This window comes from Primulina tabacum, chromosome 8 (assembly GCF_025594145.1).
Source record: "Primulina tabacum isolate GXHZ01 chromosome 8, ASM2559414v2, whole genome shotgun sequence".
In the NCBI taxonomy this organism is placed as follows: Eukaryota; Viridiplantae; Streptophyta; class Magnoliopsida; order Lamiales; family Gesneriaceae; genus Primulina; species Primulina tabacum.
The window spans coordinates 12,939,584-12,958,070 of NC_134557.1; the positions used below are offsets into that span (position 1 = coordinate 12,939,584).

Below are 18,487 nucleotides of genomic sequence, written 5' to 3' on the forward strand. Positions count from 1 at the left end.
ATAACAAGATTGTAATAGGAAGTTCGAAGTGAAGTAAAATGAGGAGGAAACATTGGGGGCATACATCCGCCAGTTTAACAAAGAGACCTTGGAGGTACCATCCTGTGACCCTGAGATTAAGGCTACAACTTTCACTCAAGGGCTCCGGGAGAGAGGTTTACCTCGGTCCCTTGTGAAATCGTTGCCTCGGGACTTTGAAGTTATTTTGTCCTGGGTGGAAAACAACATCAATATGAAAGAGGCCCCAAAGATAGAAAAGAGAAAATATAAAAAATAAAGAGAAGACCGGGCATGAAGGGCAAAGGACTGGATACACAGAGGAAATCCTCAGGGGAGTTTCTCCCAATATACACCTTGAAGGATTCGAGAGATTGGGTAGTGCACATGTGCGACGATGACAAGATTTTACCAAAGCCCTCACGACACCCACCCCCCCCCCACGCCCCCCAATAAAAAAACCAATGGATTATAATGAAATTCTTCACATTGCATCAGGAATACGCCCATGATACAAATGTATTCAAGAAATTGAAGAAGGCCCATTCTTGATCGAGCTCAACCGAAGCCGGTCCATCAACGAAAAGAGTCCAGGGACCTCCTCGGGTGCCAAAGTTTAGGTCCCTCATGAGGTGACAGAGGCCGAGAAGAGAAAGATCGGGGATAGTCCTCTACTTTAGGTGTAATTAAGATGGTCCCAAGAGGATCGACAGATGGAGATTCTAATTGAGCTCAAAAGGCTCAGAGTCTAAGGGAAAACTTTTGAGTGGATAATGCTGGTCGGGGGATGGGCCAGTGATAAGCTTTGGACTGTGAGATCATGGGGGTATCGACGTACCTCACAATGATGTACTAGTCATATAAGCCAAGATTGATAACTATGATGTGAAGCTGGTGTTGGTAGACTCAGGGAGCACGATAAACATCATATTTCACGAGGCTCTTGAACAAATGAACATGAAGGGCTACAAGCTGAAACCAATGGAAACATCATATTTTGCTTCGCTGGTCATACCATGTTTGCAAAAGGTGAAATAGTGCTCCCCTTGTTAGTCAGGTCCGAGAACATGAGGAAGACGGTCATGACAAGATTCACAGTTGCTAGTACTCCTTCCATATAACATTATTCTGGGATGTGCGACCATGAATTCCCTCATGGCCATAGCCTCAGCTTATCATCAGAAAATAAAATTCCCTATGGGAGGCAAAATAGAAGAAGTCCGAGGAGATCAACCTTCCTCTCAGAAGTGTTACGGTGAGACAAAACAGGAGGAAAATAAAAAGGCGAGAAGGAAAGGAGATGATAGAAGGCCAAGAAGAGGAGAAGTGCACTCGGTTAGAGAAGTGTAGGGTCGAGGTAAAAGAGAGAGAGAGATGCTGTCCGGATGGAAGCTTACTGAGGTCTGGTCATGCAGGCTTACAACAAATGAATCCAACCTTGGGATTTCCATGTTGAAGATCTAATCTTAAAGAAAAATAACCGGACATGATAAGTAGGAAAGATACAAGATCATGGGAAGGTCATTACAAAGTGGTCCAGTGTGTCGAATCAGGAAGATTACTAGGATCGATCTCTTAAGAGGTCTATACCGGAATCTAACTTAAGCCCAGGGGCTATGAGGCTCTAGAATTTCATCGAAGTCCGAGAGGCGTGAAGCCCCGAAATTTTTCTTAAGTTTGGGAGGCATGAGGCCCCAAACATCTTATTTAAGCCCGAGATGTATGAGGCCCCGACATCTAATCTAACCCTCTGAAGAATGATGTCCCGATATCTTATTTATGCTTAGGAGGTATGAGCCCATTATATATTATTTAATCTTGGGAATCATGAGACCTTGGTATATTATTCAAACATGGAGCCGCATCCTTGTTATAATTCCGGGTTCCCAAAGATTCCATCTGTCCGAAAAAGATATATTACTTTTATGATAAATTTCCATTAAATGCTCTACAATTTTCAATATTTTGAATACTCAATAACTGATCTAGTGTCCGGGTTATACCAATCTTGATTTTGATATTAACAAAACTTGCTATTTTGTTTCTAATGATTTTACCTAAGTGCGCAGAAACTAAGACTGATCAGTTATCGAGCCCAAAATGAAGCTATCGAGGCGCAAACCGAAAGCGCCAACTGATTGCCCAAACTGAACCAATTCAACTGATATATCAAAAGACAAGTTCAACTGATTGTCCAGCTGATAATCAGTTCAGTAGAAAACCTTCAGAAGCCCTGCCAGCTGATGAAGAGGTCAACTGATGAAGAGCCAGCTGATCAGTTCAACTGAAGCAGTGAAATCAGTTCAGCTAACGAGCCAACCGATTTCACAAAACCAGTTCAATATCAATTCAACTGACCATTCCAGAACATCAGTTAGGAATCAATCAATTTGCAGAACATGACAAGCTTATCAAAGTTGAATCCAGCTGTGCACAACGGTATAAAAGCAATAGTACGATCAAAGTACAATAGTTAACATTGCAGTAGAGCTTAAAGCCAAGAACGAATTCAAACTGCAACAAACATATTTGATGAGTCTTGGTGCACGATAACATTGCCTCTATAAATACAAGATCAAGACCATCAAGAAACAAGTGTGGAAAAAAAAGAGAAAAGAAAGGGCACGCTTATTGCATATTAGCTTACAAAAAAGCAATCAACTCAGTCGAGGGAACACTTCAAGTTATATCAGCTATGTGTAGAAGCTTATTTCCCTCAGTGTGTGAGAACATCTTTCGGGTTGTTTTCAGAGATCAGTTCTCACACACACACACACTACCACTCAAATACAGTCTTGCACAAAGACATAAAACTTGTGTATGTAGTCTTTAAAACATAAATGTTAGGCTGGAAGGTTTTGCCTTCAATCTAGGATAGGAGTTCAGTTAGGCAGTGGTGTAAGTCCTAAGCTGAGTGGGTTTGTACAAAGCATTGTATAAATCAAAGTCTTCCAGTGGATCCTACCCGAGGTGGTAGAAGTGGTGACGTAGGAGCAGTTGAAGTCTTCGAACATCCATAAACATATATTATGTATTTAACCGTTTAACAATTGTTTTCAAACTGATTTGATCAGTTCGAGCTGTTATCAATTCAGTTCTCACCATAATTGAATTGATATATGCAAGAACTGATCCCCTTTATACCAGTTAATCAGTTTACACAAGTTAAAAGATTTAAACTAACTAGCTTTCTTAACGAAAGATTATTTCAAGTATCTTCCGTTTAGTTTAAAACCAAACTCATCTAACTCATCAGTGCTTACATTCTTAGAACACGAGCTATTGCAGCTCATTGAGAATATTGTGTTTGAAGCACCCTTCAAAGGTGCCCTAACCGATCCATCAATTGGTATCAGAGCTAGTTGTTATAGAAAGGACATTTGAAAGCTGATATTTTAAAATATATTTCAAAATGATATTTAAAATGATTTTCAAAACCCTCTTAAAAATTTTATATGAGTTTACCGTTGGAAGAGAGAAGATTGTTGGATCTGCAACTAACATTGTGATAACATCTCTCGACTCCGTAATCTTGTTGTTTTAGCATCTTGCAGGGTTTTGAGTTCAACTAACAGCAGAACAGCTAAACTGATCGGTGGACAAGATTTCAGTTGCCAGCCTACTAGTTCAGGTGATCAACAGACGAAACCCAGCTAAACTGAAATGCTGGATGATTAAAGTGAAGCTTAATCATCAGCAGTATACCGCCTCTTAACTGCCATATCAGATCAGATTAGATGATCAATGCGGTTCAGCATCAGTTGAGTCTAGTTTGAGTCAGCTCTACCAGTTAGCCTGCACAGAGATCAAGTCCAAGGCAAATTAGTTGCTCTTCTAGCAAAAAGAGACTTAAAATCGATGCAGCATTTCAAAGCGTTCAAGGCAACCAGTTATTGGTACATTCAGTTCTATTATGTATAAACCGATTGATATTTGATGTTGTTTAATATTTTCTAGTTTAGTAGCATTTCCTTTACACTTGTTGGTGTGCTTAAATGTATAATAAAAGGGACGCTTATTTGATTAAATAAACATCATATTTATCCAGTTGGTTTGAATGTAACTAAACTGATATTTTCAGTTAATGTGTTGCCTAAACTGCTTGAATGTTGAAAGATGCTAAAACTTCATTAAATCACGTAAATGATTATATTTTTAAAGGAGAGTTTTTAATTCAATTCTTGAGGGAGAGTTTTCTATAAAATTATCTCTCGAAATGAAAAATGTTTTTAACTCGTTTTTAACTTCTTTAAATTATGTTCTTGAGGGGGAGTTTTCTAATCGCTCGAACTGAAAAATTCCTTTTAATCATTCTTAATGTTTTTTATTTTCACAAAGGGGGAGAATCAGTTAAATTTTAAAATTTTAAATCGCTTTAATCGCTCTAGTTTTGTGATCATAAAAAAAGGAGAAAATTATTGGAACATTTTAATCTTCGTAATTTTGATTTTGATGTTAACAAAACTTGCTATTTTGTTTATAATGATTTTACCTAAGTGCGCATAAATAGAAATTGAGCAGGATTCGAACTGATCAGTTATTGAGCCACACTGAAGCTATCGAGACGCAAACTGAAAGCGCCAACTGATCGTCCAAATTGAACCAGTTCAACTGATATATCAAAAGACCAGTTCAACTGATTGTCCAGGTGATAAGAAATTCATAAGAAGACCTTCAAAAGCCCGGCCAGCTGATGAATAGCTCAACTGATGAAGAGCACAGTTGACCAGTTCAATTGAAGCAGTGAAATCAGTTCAGCTAATGAGTCAACTGATTTCACCAAACCTGTTCAAGATCAGTTCAACTGACCAGTTCAGAACATCAATTAGGAATCAACCAGTTTGCAGAACACGACAAGCTTATCAAAGTGGAATCCAGCTGTGCACAACGGTTTAAGGAAAAAATTATTCCATACTAGGTGTTTTGTAAATAAAAAATTTTGCAATATAATCATAGATGGGGGGAGTTGTATTAATGTGGCTAGTGTTGAGATGGTTGAGAAATTGGGTTTACCTACATTGAAGCATCCTCAACCATATATGCTTCAATGGTTGAATGATTTTGCGGAAGTGAAGGTGAACAAACAAGTGTCGGTGTCTTTTTCTATTTGGAAGTATGTTGATGAGTTGTTGTGTGATGTGGTTCCAATGCATGCTTGTCATATTTTGTTAAGAAGACCATGGTAATATGATAGTCGAGAGACGCATGATGGGTTTAGGAATAGGTATTATTTTGTCCTCGAGAAGGAACATATTGTTTTACTTCCTTTATCCTCAAAGAAAGTATTGGAGGATCAATTGAAAAAAACAAGAGAGATGAGGCCGAAAAAAAAGAGTGAACAAAAAAATGAGATGTTTTTTGAGAACAAAAATTAGATGGCTAAAAAAAAGAGTGATGGTCGAGCCACACCGAGCCATCTCCTAAAATACTCGAGCCATGGTCGAGCCACCTCGAGCCAAACCCAAGCCAACCCACCTAGGCACCCTCTTTGACAAAGACCAGCCCATTATCCAGCCCTTAGAACCACGTTAGAGCTCCTGCACCCAGGACCCGAGTGCATGCTTGTGTGCGGGTGTTGGTGTCTTAGTTGTATTGGGTTTCCTAGTTCCCTTAAGACTCATAAAGGCATCTACTAACTGACTATCCATGACCCTTACTGACCCTATACCACGCTCAGACCCTAGCCAAGCCCAGCCCAGACCCTGGAACCCATGCACGAACCACCAGAAATGAAGACAACAGCCTGTGCAAAAGGTTCCCTTCTAGCCCAAGGACTCCTAATGGCACTAGGACTCTTCCAGCCGAGCCACCACCCAAGCCCACCTGACCCTAACCGACCTTGTTCCACGCCCATACCCAACCAAGCCCAGCCCTGACCCGAACCTTCACACAAGCCACCTGAAGAGATCAGCAGCCTGCGTGTAGCTCCCCATTGTTACCTCATGTTTTCCCACGAGCCAGGTCAAGACACCCTGCACCAACCCATGGCCCAGCCCCTGAAAAACCTCCCTTTACCATTTTGGATCTACCCTGAGCCACCCAGCCCCAACAGCGACCCCCATGGCCGCTGCTGCACATACACGAGCGTGGGGGAGAGTCCCTCTTCACGTGGACTCTTCCCCAGCCCAAAGCTCGAACCCTAGCTTCCCTAGGACCCAACCTAGCCCTAGACCGAGACCACCATTGTTCCTTAACTAGCCCTGGCTGAGCCCAAACTCCAATGCAAACTATCGAGCCACCCCTAAATGCCATGCTTGAGAATTGTTCTAGAAAACCCAAAGGACTCTTGACTCATGATATGCGATGGTTCCGGCCCTGTTTTACCTTTAAATTAATCATGTTTTAATCATATTTCATCATATATTGGCAGCGTACTTGTTGGGAATCATAACGTGTTTCATATTTGCGTTAAAAAATCGTATTTTTGAAAATAAACGTTCCACCGTAAAAATAATCAAACAACTATTTTTTTCAAGCATAAACAATTAAATCATGCATAATATGATTTGTATGATGTTTAAAAAGGGTTTAGAAAACATTCCTTTGCGTTTATAACGCTCGAATATACGATCGTTGGCGTGGGTGCGACGTTGGACGACTGGATGACGAAGAACATAAGCCTTTTCCTTCCTCCTTATTTTTGAAAATTGTGTGTGTGCTTTGAGGTGAATTTCGGCTTCTAGTAGGGTTAATTGTGGTGTTTTGAAAGCCTAGGTATCTTATTTATAAATAAATTAACATGCTAATGAGCTTTGATTTTGGGTTTGCAAGTTTAAGGGCAATAGGGCTTACTTTAAATAATTAAATTGAGCCCAATAACACTTAATTAATTAAATAGTGCAATTTTATAAAATAATTTTCGTAAAATAATATTTTTGATCTTCTAAAACTCTTTGTTTGTCCAAAACCGACTTCCTAGGAAAAATATAGCTCGACTCGTAATATAATTCGAACTCTAGTATTTTTAGTAAAATTAAATCATTTTCAAATCATATTAGGAAGTCTTTCCACCATTTAATGAAAAATAATAATTCTTGTCTTGGTCGTCATCGGTCTCCTTTTCCCTGCCTATTATCGAATATTCGGGTAAAATCTTTAATTTCAAGTAATCATGTCATATTATCATTTAATCATGCAATCATACATTTAATCATATAATAAATATCATTATAGCATTTAAAATCAATTAAATAAAACAATTATGCAATTAAAACAATTTTGCATGCATGCGGTTACGTAGGTTGGTTTTTCGGACGTTATAACATTTTTATTGGCCACATATAAAACGTGATATTGAGCGTGTATGTGAAAAGAGCATAACATGTAGACAAGCTAAGTCTAGAACACAACCACATGGATTATATACACCACTTCATGTCCCTAGTGAACCTTGGATTGACATATATAGGAATTTTGTTTTTGGTTTTTCCCAGGACTAAGAAGGGGAGAGACTCAATATTTATTGTTGTTGATAGATTCTCTAAAATGACATATTTTATTGCTGGTCATAAAACTGATGATGCATCTAACATCGCGGATTTGTTCTTTAGAGAAGTCGTTAGGTTGCATGACATGCCTAGGACTATTGTTTCTGATCGTGATGTTAAGTTTTTGAGTTATTTCTGGAAAAAGTTATGGGCTAAACTTGGACTAAATTATTGTTTTTACGACGTTTCATCCTCAAACTGATGGGCAAACTGAGGTTGTTAATCGGACGTTGAAGAACTTTATAACGTGTTATTCTTAAAAATAACTTAAAGAATTGGGAAGAATTTCTACCATTTGTTGAGTTTTCTTATAACCGTAGCATTCATTCTAGTACAAATTATTCGCGATTTGAAATTGTGTATGATTTTAATTATTTGACTCCATTGGATTTGATGTCTTTACCTGTGAGTGAAAGGCTAAACAAAGATGGCAAAAAGAAGACTGAATTTTTTAGGAGTTTTCAAGAGAAGGTCAAGGCCAACATAGAAAAGGAAACTGAGCAATACGCCAAGTAAGCCAACAAAAGGGAAGAAGAAGGTGGAGTTTGAGAAGGGTGATTGGGTGTGGCTGCACTTGCGAAAGGAAAGGTTCCCCAAGAAAAGACGTTCAAAGATATTTCCTACGGGAGACGGACCATTTCAAGTCCTTGAAAGGATCAATGACAATGCCTACAAGCGATTTAAAGGTGAGTACAACGTCAGTTCAACATTTCATGTAAGTGATCTTTCATTGTTTGTTGTAGGTGATGAAAAAGATTTGAGGACAAATCATTTTCAAGGGGGGAGGATGATGCGATCATGGTAGGCCAAGCTCCAAGTAAGGCGTGAGATCCTTTAGAGTTGCCAAAGGGACCAATCACGAGGGGACGACTTAAGAGATTCAAGGAAGCATTGCATGGGCTTATGAGTGGACTTACAAGTGAGGTGCAGAGTGCCGAAGAGTTCGTGATGCATGGGAGTACGTTTGGAAGTCATAGGAACATTATTCATGTGACAAATGATGAGGAGACCAGAAGCTTTGGCGCTCGAGCGGCCAAATCTTATCGCCCGAGCGCCACACTTACTGTCCAAGGAAGACTTCGAGAATGCCACGCGCTCGAGCAGTAAAATATAACCGCCCAAGTGCCAAAAGTCCAAAAGACCCCGTTCTCGAGCGGTCAAATCCGACCGCCCAAGCGCGCCCAAGCTGCAAGAAAATCCTATTTTCCTTGTTAAGAATCCTAATTAGTTTGGTAACAAGATTTGATATATTTTTGAGTGTGTAAACATATTTTGGACGAAATTTTGAACACAATTAAGATTATTCATTGAGTTTATGCAATAGTTTTGAGTTTTCTCTCAACTCTTTCAAGGCTTTTTGCTTTGTTTTCAAAATCAAACTTATCAAAGTTTTATTTCGTGGTGTTTGTCGCTCGTGTCTTACTCGGATTGTCAAAGACGAGTTCTTTGAAGGTTCGATTGAGTGTCGGTTATTCTTTGTGATCGTTTATTACTAAACCACGTAGTTTAGGGGTGAAGATCGTGCAATGCTTGATTCAAAAATATCGGGACACACAACAACAATCCTTGTTCTCTATTGAATTGAGGATGCGATTCTAATTTGATCGTGTTTTTTTTTCTTGCGTATGAGGATTCATATCAAAAACTATGCAAAAACGATACCATATAATAGATCAAAAAATTTCTCATACATAAACACACAAACCAGCATATTATGATGTGAATGATGAGAAAAATGAGATTTTGGGTGTGGCTTTGCTTTTATACGCTCTAAAACTCGAAGATATGCGCGTAGGACGTGAACCGGAGAAGCGGAGAAGAAGTTTTTCTTGAAAATCTAAGGGGCCGTGACTTTGCTGCTGAAATAAGGAGAGGAGCTAATGTTTCACGTGAGAATGGCTGATGGGAAATAGAAGTGGGCGGCCAATGATTAAAAATTAAGTTTAGGTTTTAGTTAAGATGGTAATTAAGTTGCTAATGGGCCCTAAACAAAATGGATCAAAAGGGTTTTGAGCCCATTAATCAATAAAATAAACCCATCAAGTCCAAACACATTCTGGAAAAATATTTCGTTTAGGTACGTTTTTGAAAATATTGCCCGAGCCCTCAAAAATTCTCCCAATTAGGTAAATTTTGCGTACCGGTTAAAAATATGACCCGACAAGTAAAAATTACCAAACAAGGCCCATTTTCAAAAAATACACTTAAAAACACCTCATATTAAATAATTAAAAATTAATCGTTCAATAAAAAATATTTTTCCTAATTATCCCTTGTCACCGTTCCTCATTCAAGTGCGAAATGTAACTTAAAACCCTAATGCAAGAAACTTTAATAAACCAATAATTTTAAACACTTATTCATGTTAAAATCATACATTTAATGCATTAAAATATTTTAATTAAAATCCATAAGAAATTGATAACTTGCATGCGTGTAGTTTACGTAGACCTTCAAATTTTCGGGACGTTACACATTGTTTCATGATGCTTCTCAAACAATGGTCCTGGCAAGGGCTTTGTAAGTTGATCAGCAACATTATCTGTAGAGGTGGCTCTCTCGAATGAAATATTACTTCTTTCCACAACCTCCTTGATGATGTGGAATTTTCTCATTGTATGTTTGGATCGCTGATGAGACATTGGTTCCTTTGCATGTGCAACGACAAAAGTGTTGTCGCAGTACACCAGAACTGGATAAATTCCATTAGGAATAATTCTCAACTATTTGACAAAATTCCTCATACAAACCGCCTCTTTGGCTGCAACAGCTACAGTAATGTATTCAGCTTCAGTGGTGGAATCCACAATGGTGTCGTGCTTGGAACTCTTACAAGAGACAGCCGCACCATGGAACATGAATACAAAACCAAAGGTCAATTTTGAATCATCTATGTCACATTGGAAGCTAGGATCAGTGTAGCCTTCCAATAATTCTCCACTCCCATAGACCATGAACAAGTTCTTGGTCCTTCTTAGGTACTTAAGAATATCTTTCACGGCCTTCCAATTCATTGAACTAGGGTTCACTGATATATGCTTGTAACACTCAGAGCATAAGAAACATCATGGCCTGTTGATATCATACCATACATGATACTACCAATGGCTGACGCATATGAAATACGTGTCATCATTTCTATCTCTGCATCAGTTTTGGGGCACATTGCTTTAGATAGAGTAACACTATCACACATTGATAAGTATCATCTCTTGGACTCTTCCATATAGAATATTTTAAAAATGGTATCGGTAAAAGTAATTTTGGTGAGCCCCAACATCCTCTTTGATCTATCTATATAGATTTGTATTCTCAATAAATAGGTTTATTCACACATGTCTTTCATGGAGAATTTACTTGCTAACCATACTTTACTTGATTGCAGTAATTCTACATCATTCCTAATGAGTAGGATATCATCAACATAAAAGTACTAAGAATGTCACTGCACTCCCACTAACTTTTTTTACACATATTTTTCCTCAGGATTTCTGGAAAAACCAAATCCATTGACAGTGTTGTCAAATATGAGGTTCCAACTTCATGACGCCTACTTTAGACCATATATTGATCTCTAAAATTTGCATATCTTATGCTCACTTCCTAGTGATGTGTATCCCCATATTGAGACATATAAATATCTTCTTTAATGTCTCCATTGAGGAATGTTGTTTTTACATCAATTAGCCATATTTCATTGTCATACCATGCTGCTGTGTCTAGTAGTATTCTAATGAACTTAAACATTGCAACTGGTGAAAATGTTTCCTCTTAGTTAATTCCTTGTCTTTCAGTATAACCTTTTGCAACCAATTTTGCTTTGAAGGACAATATCTTCCCATGCGCCCCAAGCTTTCTTTTGCGGATCCATTTGCTCCTATTGGAACGATTCCCTCATATGGATCCACTAATGTCCAGACTTGGTTTGAATACATAGAGTCCATTTCAGACTGTGACATGATCAATTTGGGGGTAAATCGTTGAGCTACAATAGATCGGTTCTTGAAATATTGAATATCGGTTAATTAAATCGAGTTTGGTGTTCAAACCAAGTGGAAGATACTCGAAAAAATTCTTCTAGAAACCGACTAAATATTTTGTAAAGCATTGAAAATATACGCAAGTTGAATGAGTAAAAAATATTTTGGTTGAAGCATTTTATCAAATACTTGGTATGCAATATTTTGGTATTTGAAGAACACATTAAATGCTTCCACAATGCATCTTTAAAAATAATGGAACTGGAAAGTTTCCGTACCGTTTCTGAAATTACAACGGTCAAATTCACCTTGCTGGACATTTTCCCGAGCTTAAATTGGTCAACTCCTTAGCCGATCATCTCGTCAGCTGGTCAACTCTGGTCAATTGGTTCTACTTCAGCTGGTATGGTTCGATTCAGTTCTGGTCTAATTCAGGTCAACTGGTCTGGTTTAGTTCAGCTGGTTCAGTTCAGTTTCAGCTGGTCTGGTTCAGTTTCAACTAGTGTTATGAAATCAGCTAATTTGTGTAGAACCAGTAGTTTCATCGTCATTTATCAATATCTTAAGCTTCGATTCAGACTTTGACTTCTGATTATGATTTGTACATCATTGTCTTATATTTCCAACGCATATTGAATTGCTTAATTTCAATAACTGAGCTGAGAGATATGACCAAACTACCGCAACTGCTCATAAACAATTGATTGTTATTTTCGTGTAATTCGTCCGGTAATTCAGCGATCCGTTAGACCTTGATAACATCCTAATTTTCTCAACTGGCGTGCAATACGACATGTTCCAAATTGAGTTTCCTAATCAGTCAAGTTGGCATATTGTTATTTGAATTATCCAGTTGAGAGATATCATCTAAAAACCGAAGCTCGCCAGAAACTCAGTTTGGCTAAATTCAGTTTCATTTTGCTTCTTGTGTTTGCAACTTCTAACGTGAATAAATATGTTCACATATAATAACAAGTTTTTGTTAACATCAAAATCAAGATTGTGAACATGAAATTTTCCAAAAATCTCTCCCTTTTTTATGATCACGAAGCTTGGATAAACAATCGATTCAACTAACATATATATATCACTCTTTTTGTGTGAAAAAAAAGTCATATATTCAATACATTTTAAGAACAAAATTTTATCCCCCTCAATATTTAAAAATAATATCTTCATTAAAATTATAATGAGTTCTCCTCCTATATTTTTGAAAGTTTGAAATTTATAAACTAGAGGAGTAACTAACCAATTTTATCCATGGCTCATTTCTGCCGCAGCACATATTCTCTGCCTTTACTGAATAAACTGCTTATTCTATTGCATAAATAGGCTGCAAATTTTGTACTACTATAATCCTTTATGAGTCTAGTTTGCAACGCAAAAAGCGGTTCGTCATTTGTGCACTCGAGCAAGGAGATATGTCATTTTTCCTACGATCGCTGTAAGCTGCACAAAAATTCACTTTTGCATATTTATGTTTAAAAAAATATGAAATTTTCGAATTTTAAACATCAAAATCAGTTTCAATATTCTTTCAAGAACAACCCGCTCTGACACCACTTGACAAGATCGATTAGGGGTAATTCGTTTAGCTACAATAGCTCGGTTCTTGAAATATTGAACAATGATGAAATTTGTAAAGCTTTTAAAATATATGCAAGTTGAATGAGTAAAAATATTTTGGTTGAAGCATTTTATCAAACACTTGGTATGCAATATTTTGGTATTTGAAGAACACATAAAATACTTCAACAATGTATCTTTAAAAACAATGTAAATGATAAGAAATACAATAAATAAGTAGACACGAATTTATTTATGAATGTTCGGAGATTAACAACTCATACGTCACCCCTTCTTCCTGTAACGCCCGAAAAAGCAGTACCCGTAAATCACATGCATGCAAATGATTTAAATAGCATATTTATTTTACTGAATTTATTTTAAATACTTTATTAATATATTTTACATTCTTAAATGTTTAAAGTGCATGATTTAATGAAATTGAAGGATTTTACCCGAATATTTGATAATAGGCCAGGGAAAAGAGATCGGGGACGACCAAGAAAAAATAAATATTTTTCAATAAATATTTTCAAAGCTTATTAATATGATTAAATTTTACTAAAAATGATAGAGTTCAAATTATTTTACGAGACACGCTCGATTTTATCTGGGAAACCAATTTTGGGCAAATGAGGGAATTTTAAAATATCAAATGCATTATTTTTGAAAACTAATTTTTGTAAAATTTATTTTTCATTTAAATATGTGTTATTGGACCTAATTTACCTGGGATGAGTAGGCCCAGTTGCTCCTAAATTTTAAAGCCGAAAACCCAAGCCCATCATCAAACAAATTAAATCCTATAAAATAAAAACCTAGGCTTTGGAGACCACATAGCAGCCGATCCTCACACACTTTACACAGACTAAAATTCGAAATAAGGGAGAGGAAGAAAACTACGAGTCTTCGTCGTCCGTTCGATCTTCTTCGCACCCCACGCCGACGATCGCATATTCGAGCGTTCTAAAACGCAAAAGCAGGTTTCTAAATCCCTTTGACGCATCATTCAAACCATAGTATGCACGATTTTTTTAATGGTAGTACAAATATTTTCAAAGTTTTGATGCTTTTACGCTTGTTTTGAAAACGTTGTGATTTCCAAGGGAATGGCTGCCAACATATGATGAATTATGTATAGAACAAGGACAAGTTATGATGGAAACGAAGGCTAGAATCGAGCTTGGCTAGGAAGAAACGAACCTAGGGTTTCATCATGGGTTTTATGGTGTTTGGGGTCGGCTAGGTATGGAACTCGCGTGCGGCCAGGCCAGGGCTTGGGCAGGGACTGTGCTGAACGTGGCTCAGTATTAGGAGGAACCCTAGCATGGCTAGGACTCACGTACAGTCGGTAGATGGAACGCTATTGTGCCTAGTTAATTATTGATAATTTTTGACTGGATGTTGGGATTGGTCAATTAAATTAGGCAAACACAAGGATTTTAGTGGCTATAACTATAATTATAAGGTTAATTACTTGTAACTGCAAGAATAAATAATATGTTAGCCGATGAATAGTGACACAATTGAATAGTAAAAATCCCCTTGAATCAGAGTTTGATAATTTAATTCTCGTTTATATTTATTATTTTTCATTTCTTTCTAATTTTAGTTTTAATATTTTATTTTATTCTTATCCAACAAAACCTCCCTGTTATTTATTTTTCCTCGAAAGAAATCATCTACTGTTCCTTGTGGATTCGACCCTGCTCACCATTACAATAATTTATTTAGGGAATATGAATTTAAATTTTGTGACTCAACGACAGCACATCAAATTTTGGCGCCGCTTCCGGGGAATGGTGCAAGGTTAGTTTCTTTCAAGTTTAGTTATTTTATTTTCTTTTATGACTCGCTCTTCTCGTACAGGTGAACTAGAATATATATTCCAGAAATCAAAAAGACGACTAGAAGATTGAGGAAAAAAACAAGGCTACGGGGTAAACAACCATCATCATCATCATCATCACATCCTGGTTTAAACATAGCTTTGGATTCAACTGACACTGAAAGAGAATCCTATCTTGATCTCAACACTGAAAGAAGCGAGAGTGACGAAGAAGTAATGGCAAAACCAATTCAAAGAATCCTCATGGATTTAGCTAATCCTAATGTTATTCAGCAGCCATTATGCATTAAATTCCCTGCTGCTGAAGCTACTTTTGAATTAAAATCAGGTTTGATTCATTTATTGCCTACTTTATGTGGTCTTGTAGGTGAAGATCCTCACAAACATCTGAAAGAGTTACATATTGTGTGAACCACAAGGGATTACTGAGGAGAAAATCTCATTGCGAGCTTTTCCATTCTCTTTAGCCGACAAAGCTAAGGATTGACCCTATTACTTGCCCTCTGGGACAATAACGACTTGGGACAATATGAAACAACAATTTTTGGAGAAGTTCTTCCCAGCTTCGCGAGCAGAAAATATAAGGAAAGACATTTGTGGGATTAGACAGCTGCAAGGGGAGACTTTATATGAATATTGAGAGAGATTTAAGAAATTATGTGCCAATTGTCCTCAACATCAGATTCTAGAACAGCTCCTAGTTTAATATTTCTACGAGGGTCTATCCTTTTTCGATAGTAACATGATTGACGCTGCAAGTGTAAGTGCATTAGTAAACAAAACACCTCAAGAGGCACGAGCCCTAATCTCTAAGATGCCTACCAATGTGGAGCAGTTTGGCACTAGGCAAGATAACCACCCACGACAAGTTAATGAGGTAAGAACTAATCCTATTGATCAAAAGTTAGATTCTTTGACATCTCTTTTGGAAACGTTGGTTGTAGGACATGTACAACATGCTAAAGCTTGTGGTATATGAGCGATTGTTGGAAATTTGACATATATGTGCCCTACATTACAAGAAGATCCCACAGAGCAAGTTAATGCAATCGGTGGTTTTCCTAGACAGCCTCAGCGCTGACATGATCCGTTTTCTAATAGATACAATCCGGTATGGAATGATCATCCAAATTCAGTTGTAGGAATCAAGGAGGCCAACAAGGATATCCAAAACAAAATTTTTAAAAACAACCACCACCTACGCAAGCCTCTAACTCAGGTATGTCCCTAGATGAAATTGTGAAGGCTTTAACTGAAAACACTCAAAAATTTCAACAGGAAACGAGGATCAGCATTCAGAATCTAGGAAACCAAATCTCTCAAATTGCTACGTCAGTTAGCAAATTGGAGGCAATGAATTCCAGCACACTGGCGTCACAAACGGTAGTTAATCCAAAGGAAAATGCAAGTGCCATAGTATTAAGGAATGTGAAAGAGATTGAGAATAAGTCTACTCCATTTACGAAGGACACTGAAGGAAGAGACACAAATGATGATGTTGAAAGAGAATCTGACAAGCAAACGAAGGTAAATTCTAAATCTCCTTCATTTACTACTTCTATTGTTCCTCCATTCCCTTCTAGATTAGAAAAATCCAAAAACATTGACTATGAGAAAGAGGTGTTGGAAACATTCAGAAAAGTGGAAGTAAATATTCCTATGATATATGCCATCAAACAGATCCCAAGATATGCTAAATTTTTGAAGGAGTTTTCCACTAATAAGAGGAAGTTGAGAGGTGATGAAAAGGTAAGTGTGGGAGAGAACATGTCTGCGGTTATTAAGAAGTCACTACCAAATAAATGCAAGGACCCGGGTATGTTTACGATGCCTTGTGTTATCGGTAATATGAAAACTGAATGTGCCATGCCAGATTTAGTTGCATCCATTAATGTCATGAAATATTCAATTGATTTTGCTTTAAATTTGGGTCCTTCGAAAGATACTAGAGTGGTGATTCAATTATCGTACCGATCCAATGCTTATCCGGAAGGAGTTGTTGAAGATGTCTTGGTGCAAGTTAAAGAATTGATATTCCCTGCAGATTTCTATATATTGCGAATGGAAGAGGACTTCACTGCGATGTCAGCGCCAATTCTATTAGGGAGACCTTTCATGAAAACTTCTAGAACCAAGATTGATGTGGAAGAGGGTATTATTTTCGTTGAATTCGACGATGAGATTGTGAAATTTAGTATTTTCGATGCTATGAATACCCAAATGAAAATCACTCGATATGTTCTATTGATATTGTTGATTCAATTGTGCAGGAACACTTTGAGGAGGAATACGAATTTGACATGTTTCATATGCATGAAAAATTGGACGTGGAAGGAGAAGTAGCCGAAACTTGGGAAATTTCAAAAGCTGAAATGGAATAACAAACAGTGGTAACAAATTTAGAATCCAAATTTTCAATCCCTCATTAGAATTTGTTTCCTTCTATGTTACAAGCACCCAAATTGGAGTTAAAAATTTTTCTAGAACACTTGCAGTATATATATTTGGGTGATGATGTTACCTTGCCAGTGATCATTTCGAAGGGATTGACCGAAGAACAAGAAGAGTGGTTAGCCATACTCCTTAAAAAGCACAAAACTGCAATTGGTTGGACTCTCGCAGATATCAAAGGAATAAGCCCTTCTATTTTCATGCATAGAATTCGTTTGGAAAATGATGCCAACCCGATAAGAGAATTCCAAAGAAAACTGAATCCGCTGATGAAGGAAGTGGTAATGAAAGAAATCCTAAAACTTTTAGAGGAATGGATAATATATTCTATCTCTGATAGTAAGGGGTGAGTCCTATCCATGTCGTACCAAAGAAAACATGTATCACTGTGGTAAGAAATCAAAATGGTGAGTTGGTCCCAACAAGGGTGCAAAATGGATGGCGTATGGTTATTGACTTTTGAAAGCTTAATTTAGCTACTAGAAAGGATCATTTTCCCTTGCCTTTTATTGATCATACTTTGGAAAGACTTGCTGGAAAAACTTTTTTTGTTTTCTTGATGGATTTTCAGGTTATTATCAGATAGTCATTTGTTGGAACTTTACAAGTTCGCAATCTTGATTTTGGTGATAACAAAACCTGTAAATTATGTTACTAATGATCTACCTTAGTGTGCAGCATCTAGGAATCACTTACGAGAAACTAAAGACCCAACTGATTAGTCAAAATGAATCAGTCTAAATGATTACGTCAATTGAGCAGTCCAGCTGATTGTCCAGTTGATAGGTAATTCAGCAAGAAAACCTCAGAAGACTGGCCAACCGAAGGAGTGTTCAACTGATGAAGAAACCCAACTGATCAGTCAAACTGAACTAGTGTGAAATCAATTCAACTGACGAGTCAACTGATTTCACCAGCCCAACTGAAAGATCAGTTCAACTGACCAGCTAGAAGCATCAGTTAGAATCTTTCAGTTATGGATGAAAACAAACTCTCTCAAGTTGAATCCAGCTGTACGTGAAGGTACAAAGCCATTATCCACTCAAAGGACAATAATGGACGTTGCATCAGTGCATTAAAGAAAAACGTTTCAGAAGGGCGGACACAAAAGTCCAAGAAACAAATTCAAGATGCAACGGATACAACCAATGAGTCTC

General features: G+C 37.4%; 1 protein-coding gene and 1 non-coding gene across 2 annotated transcripts; one reads left to right on the plus strand and one right to left on the minus strand.

Annotated features, from left to right (window-relative positions):
* Positions 1–15,456: 15,456 nt before the first annotated feature.
* LOC142554898 (small nucleolar RNA R71) lies at positions 15,457–15,563 on the minus strand. The gene has a single exon (XR_012822262.1). It is a non-coding gene; the product is annotated as a small nucleolar RNA R71 (small nucleolar RNA).
* Positions 15,564–15,621: 58 nt separating this feature from the next.
* Positions 15,622–17,260, plus strand: LOC142554585 (uncharacterized). Its single transcript, XM_075665247.1, has 4 exons — positions 15,622–15,756; positions 15,824–15,850; positions 16,158–17,063; positions 17,150–17,260. Exons 1-4 carry the CDS (start codon positions 15,622–15,624, stop codon positions 17,258–17,260), a joined length of 1,179 nt encoding a protein of 392 aa, XP_075521362.1.
* Positions 17,261–18,487: the final 1,227 nt, after the last annotated feature.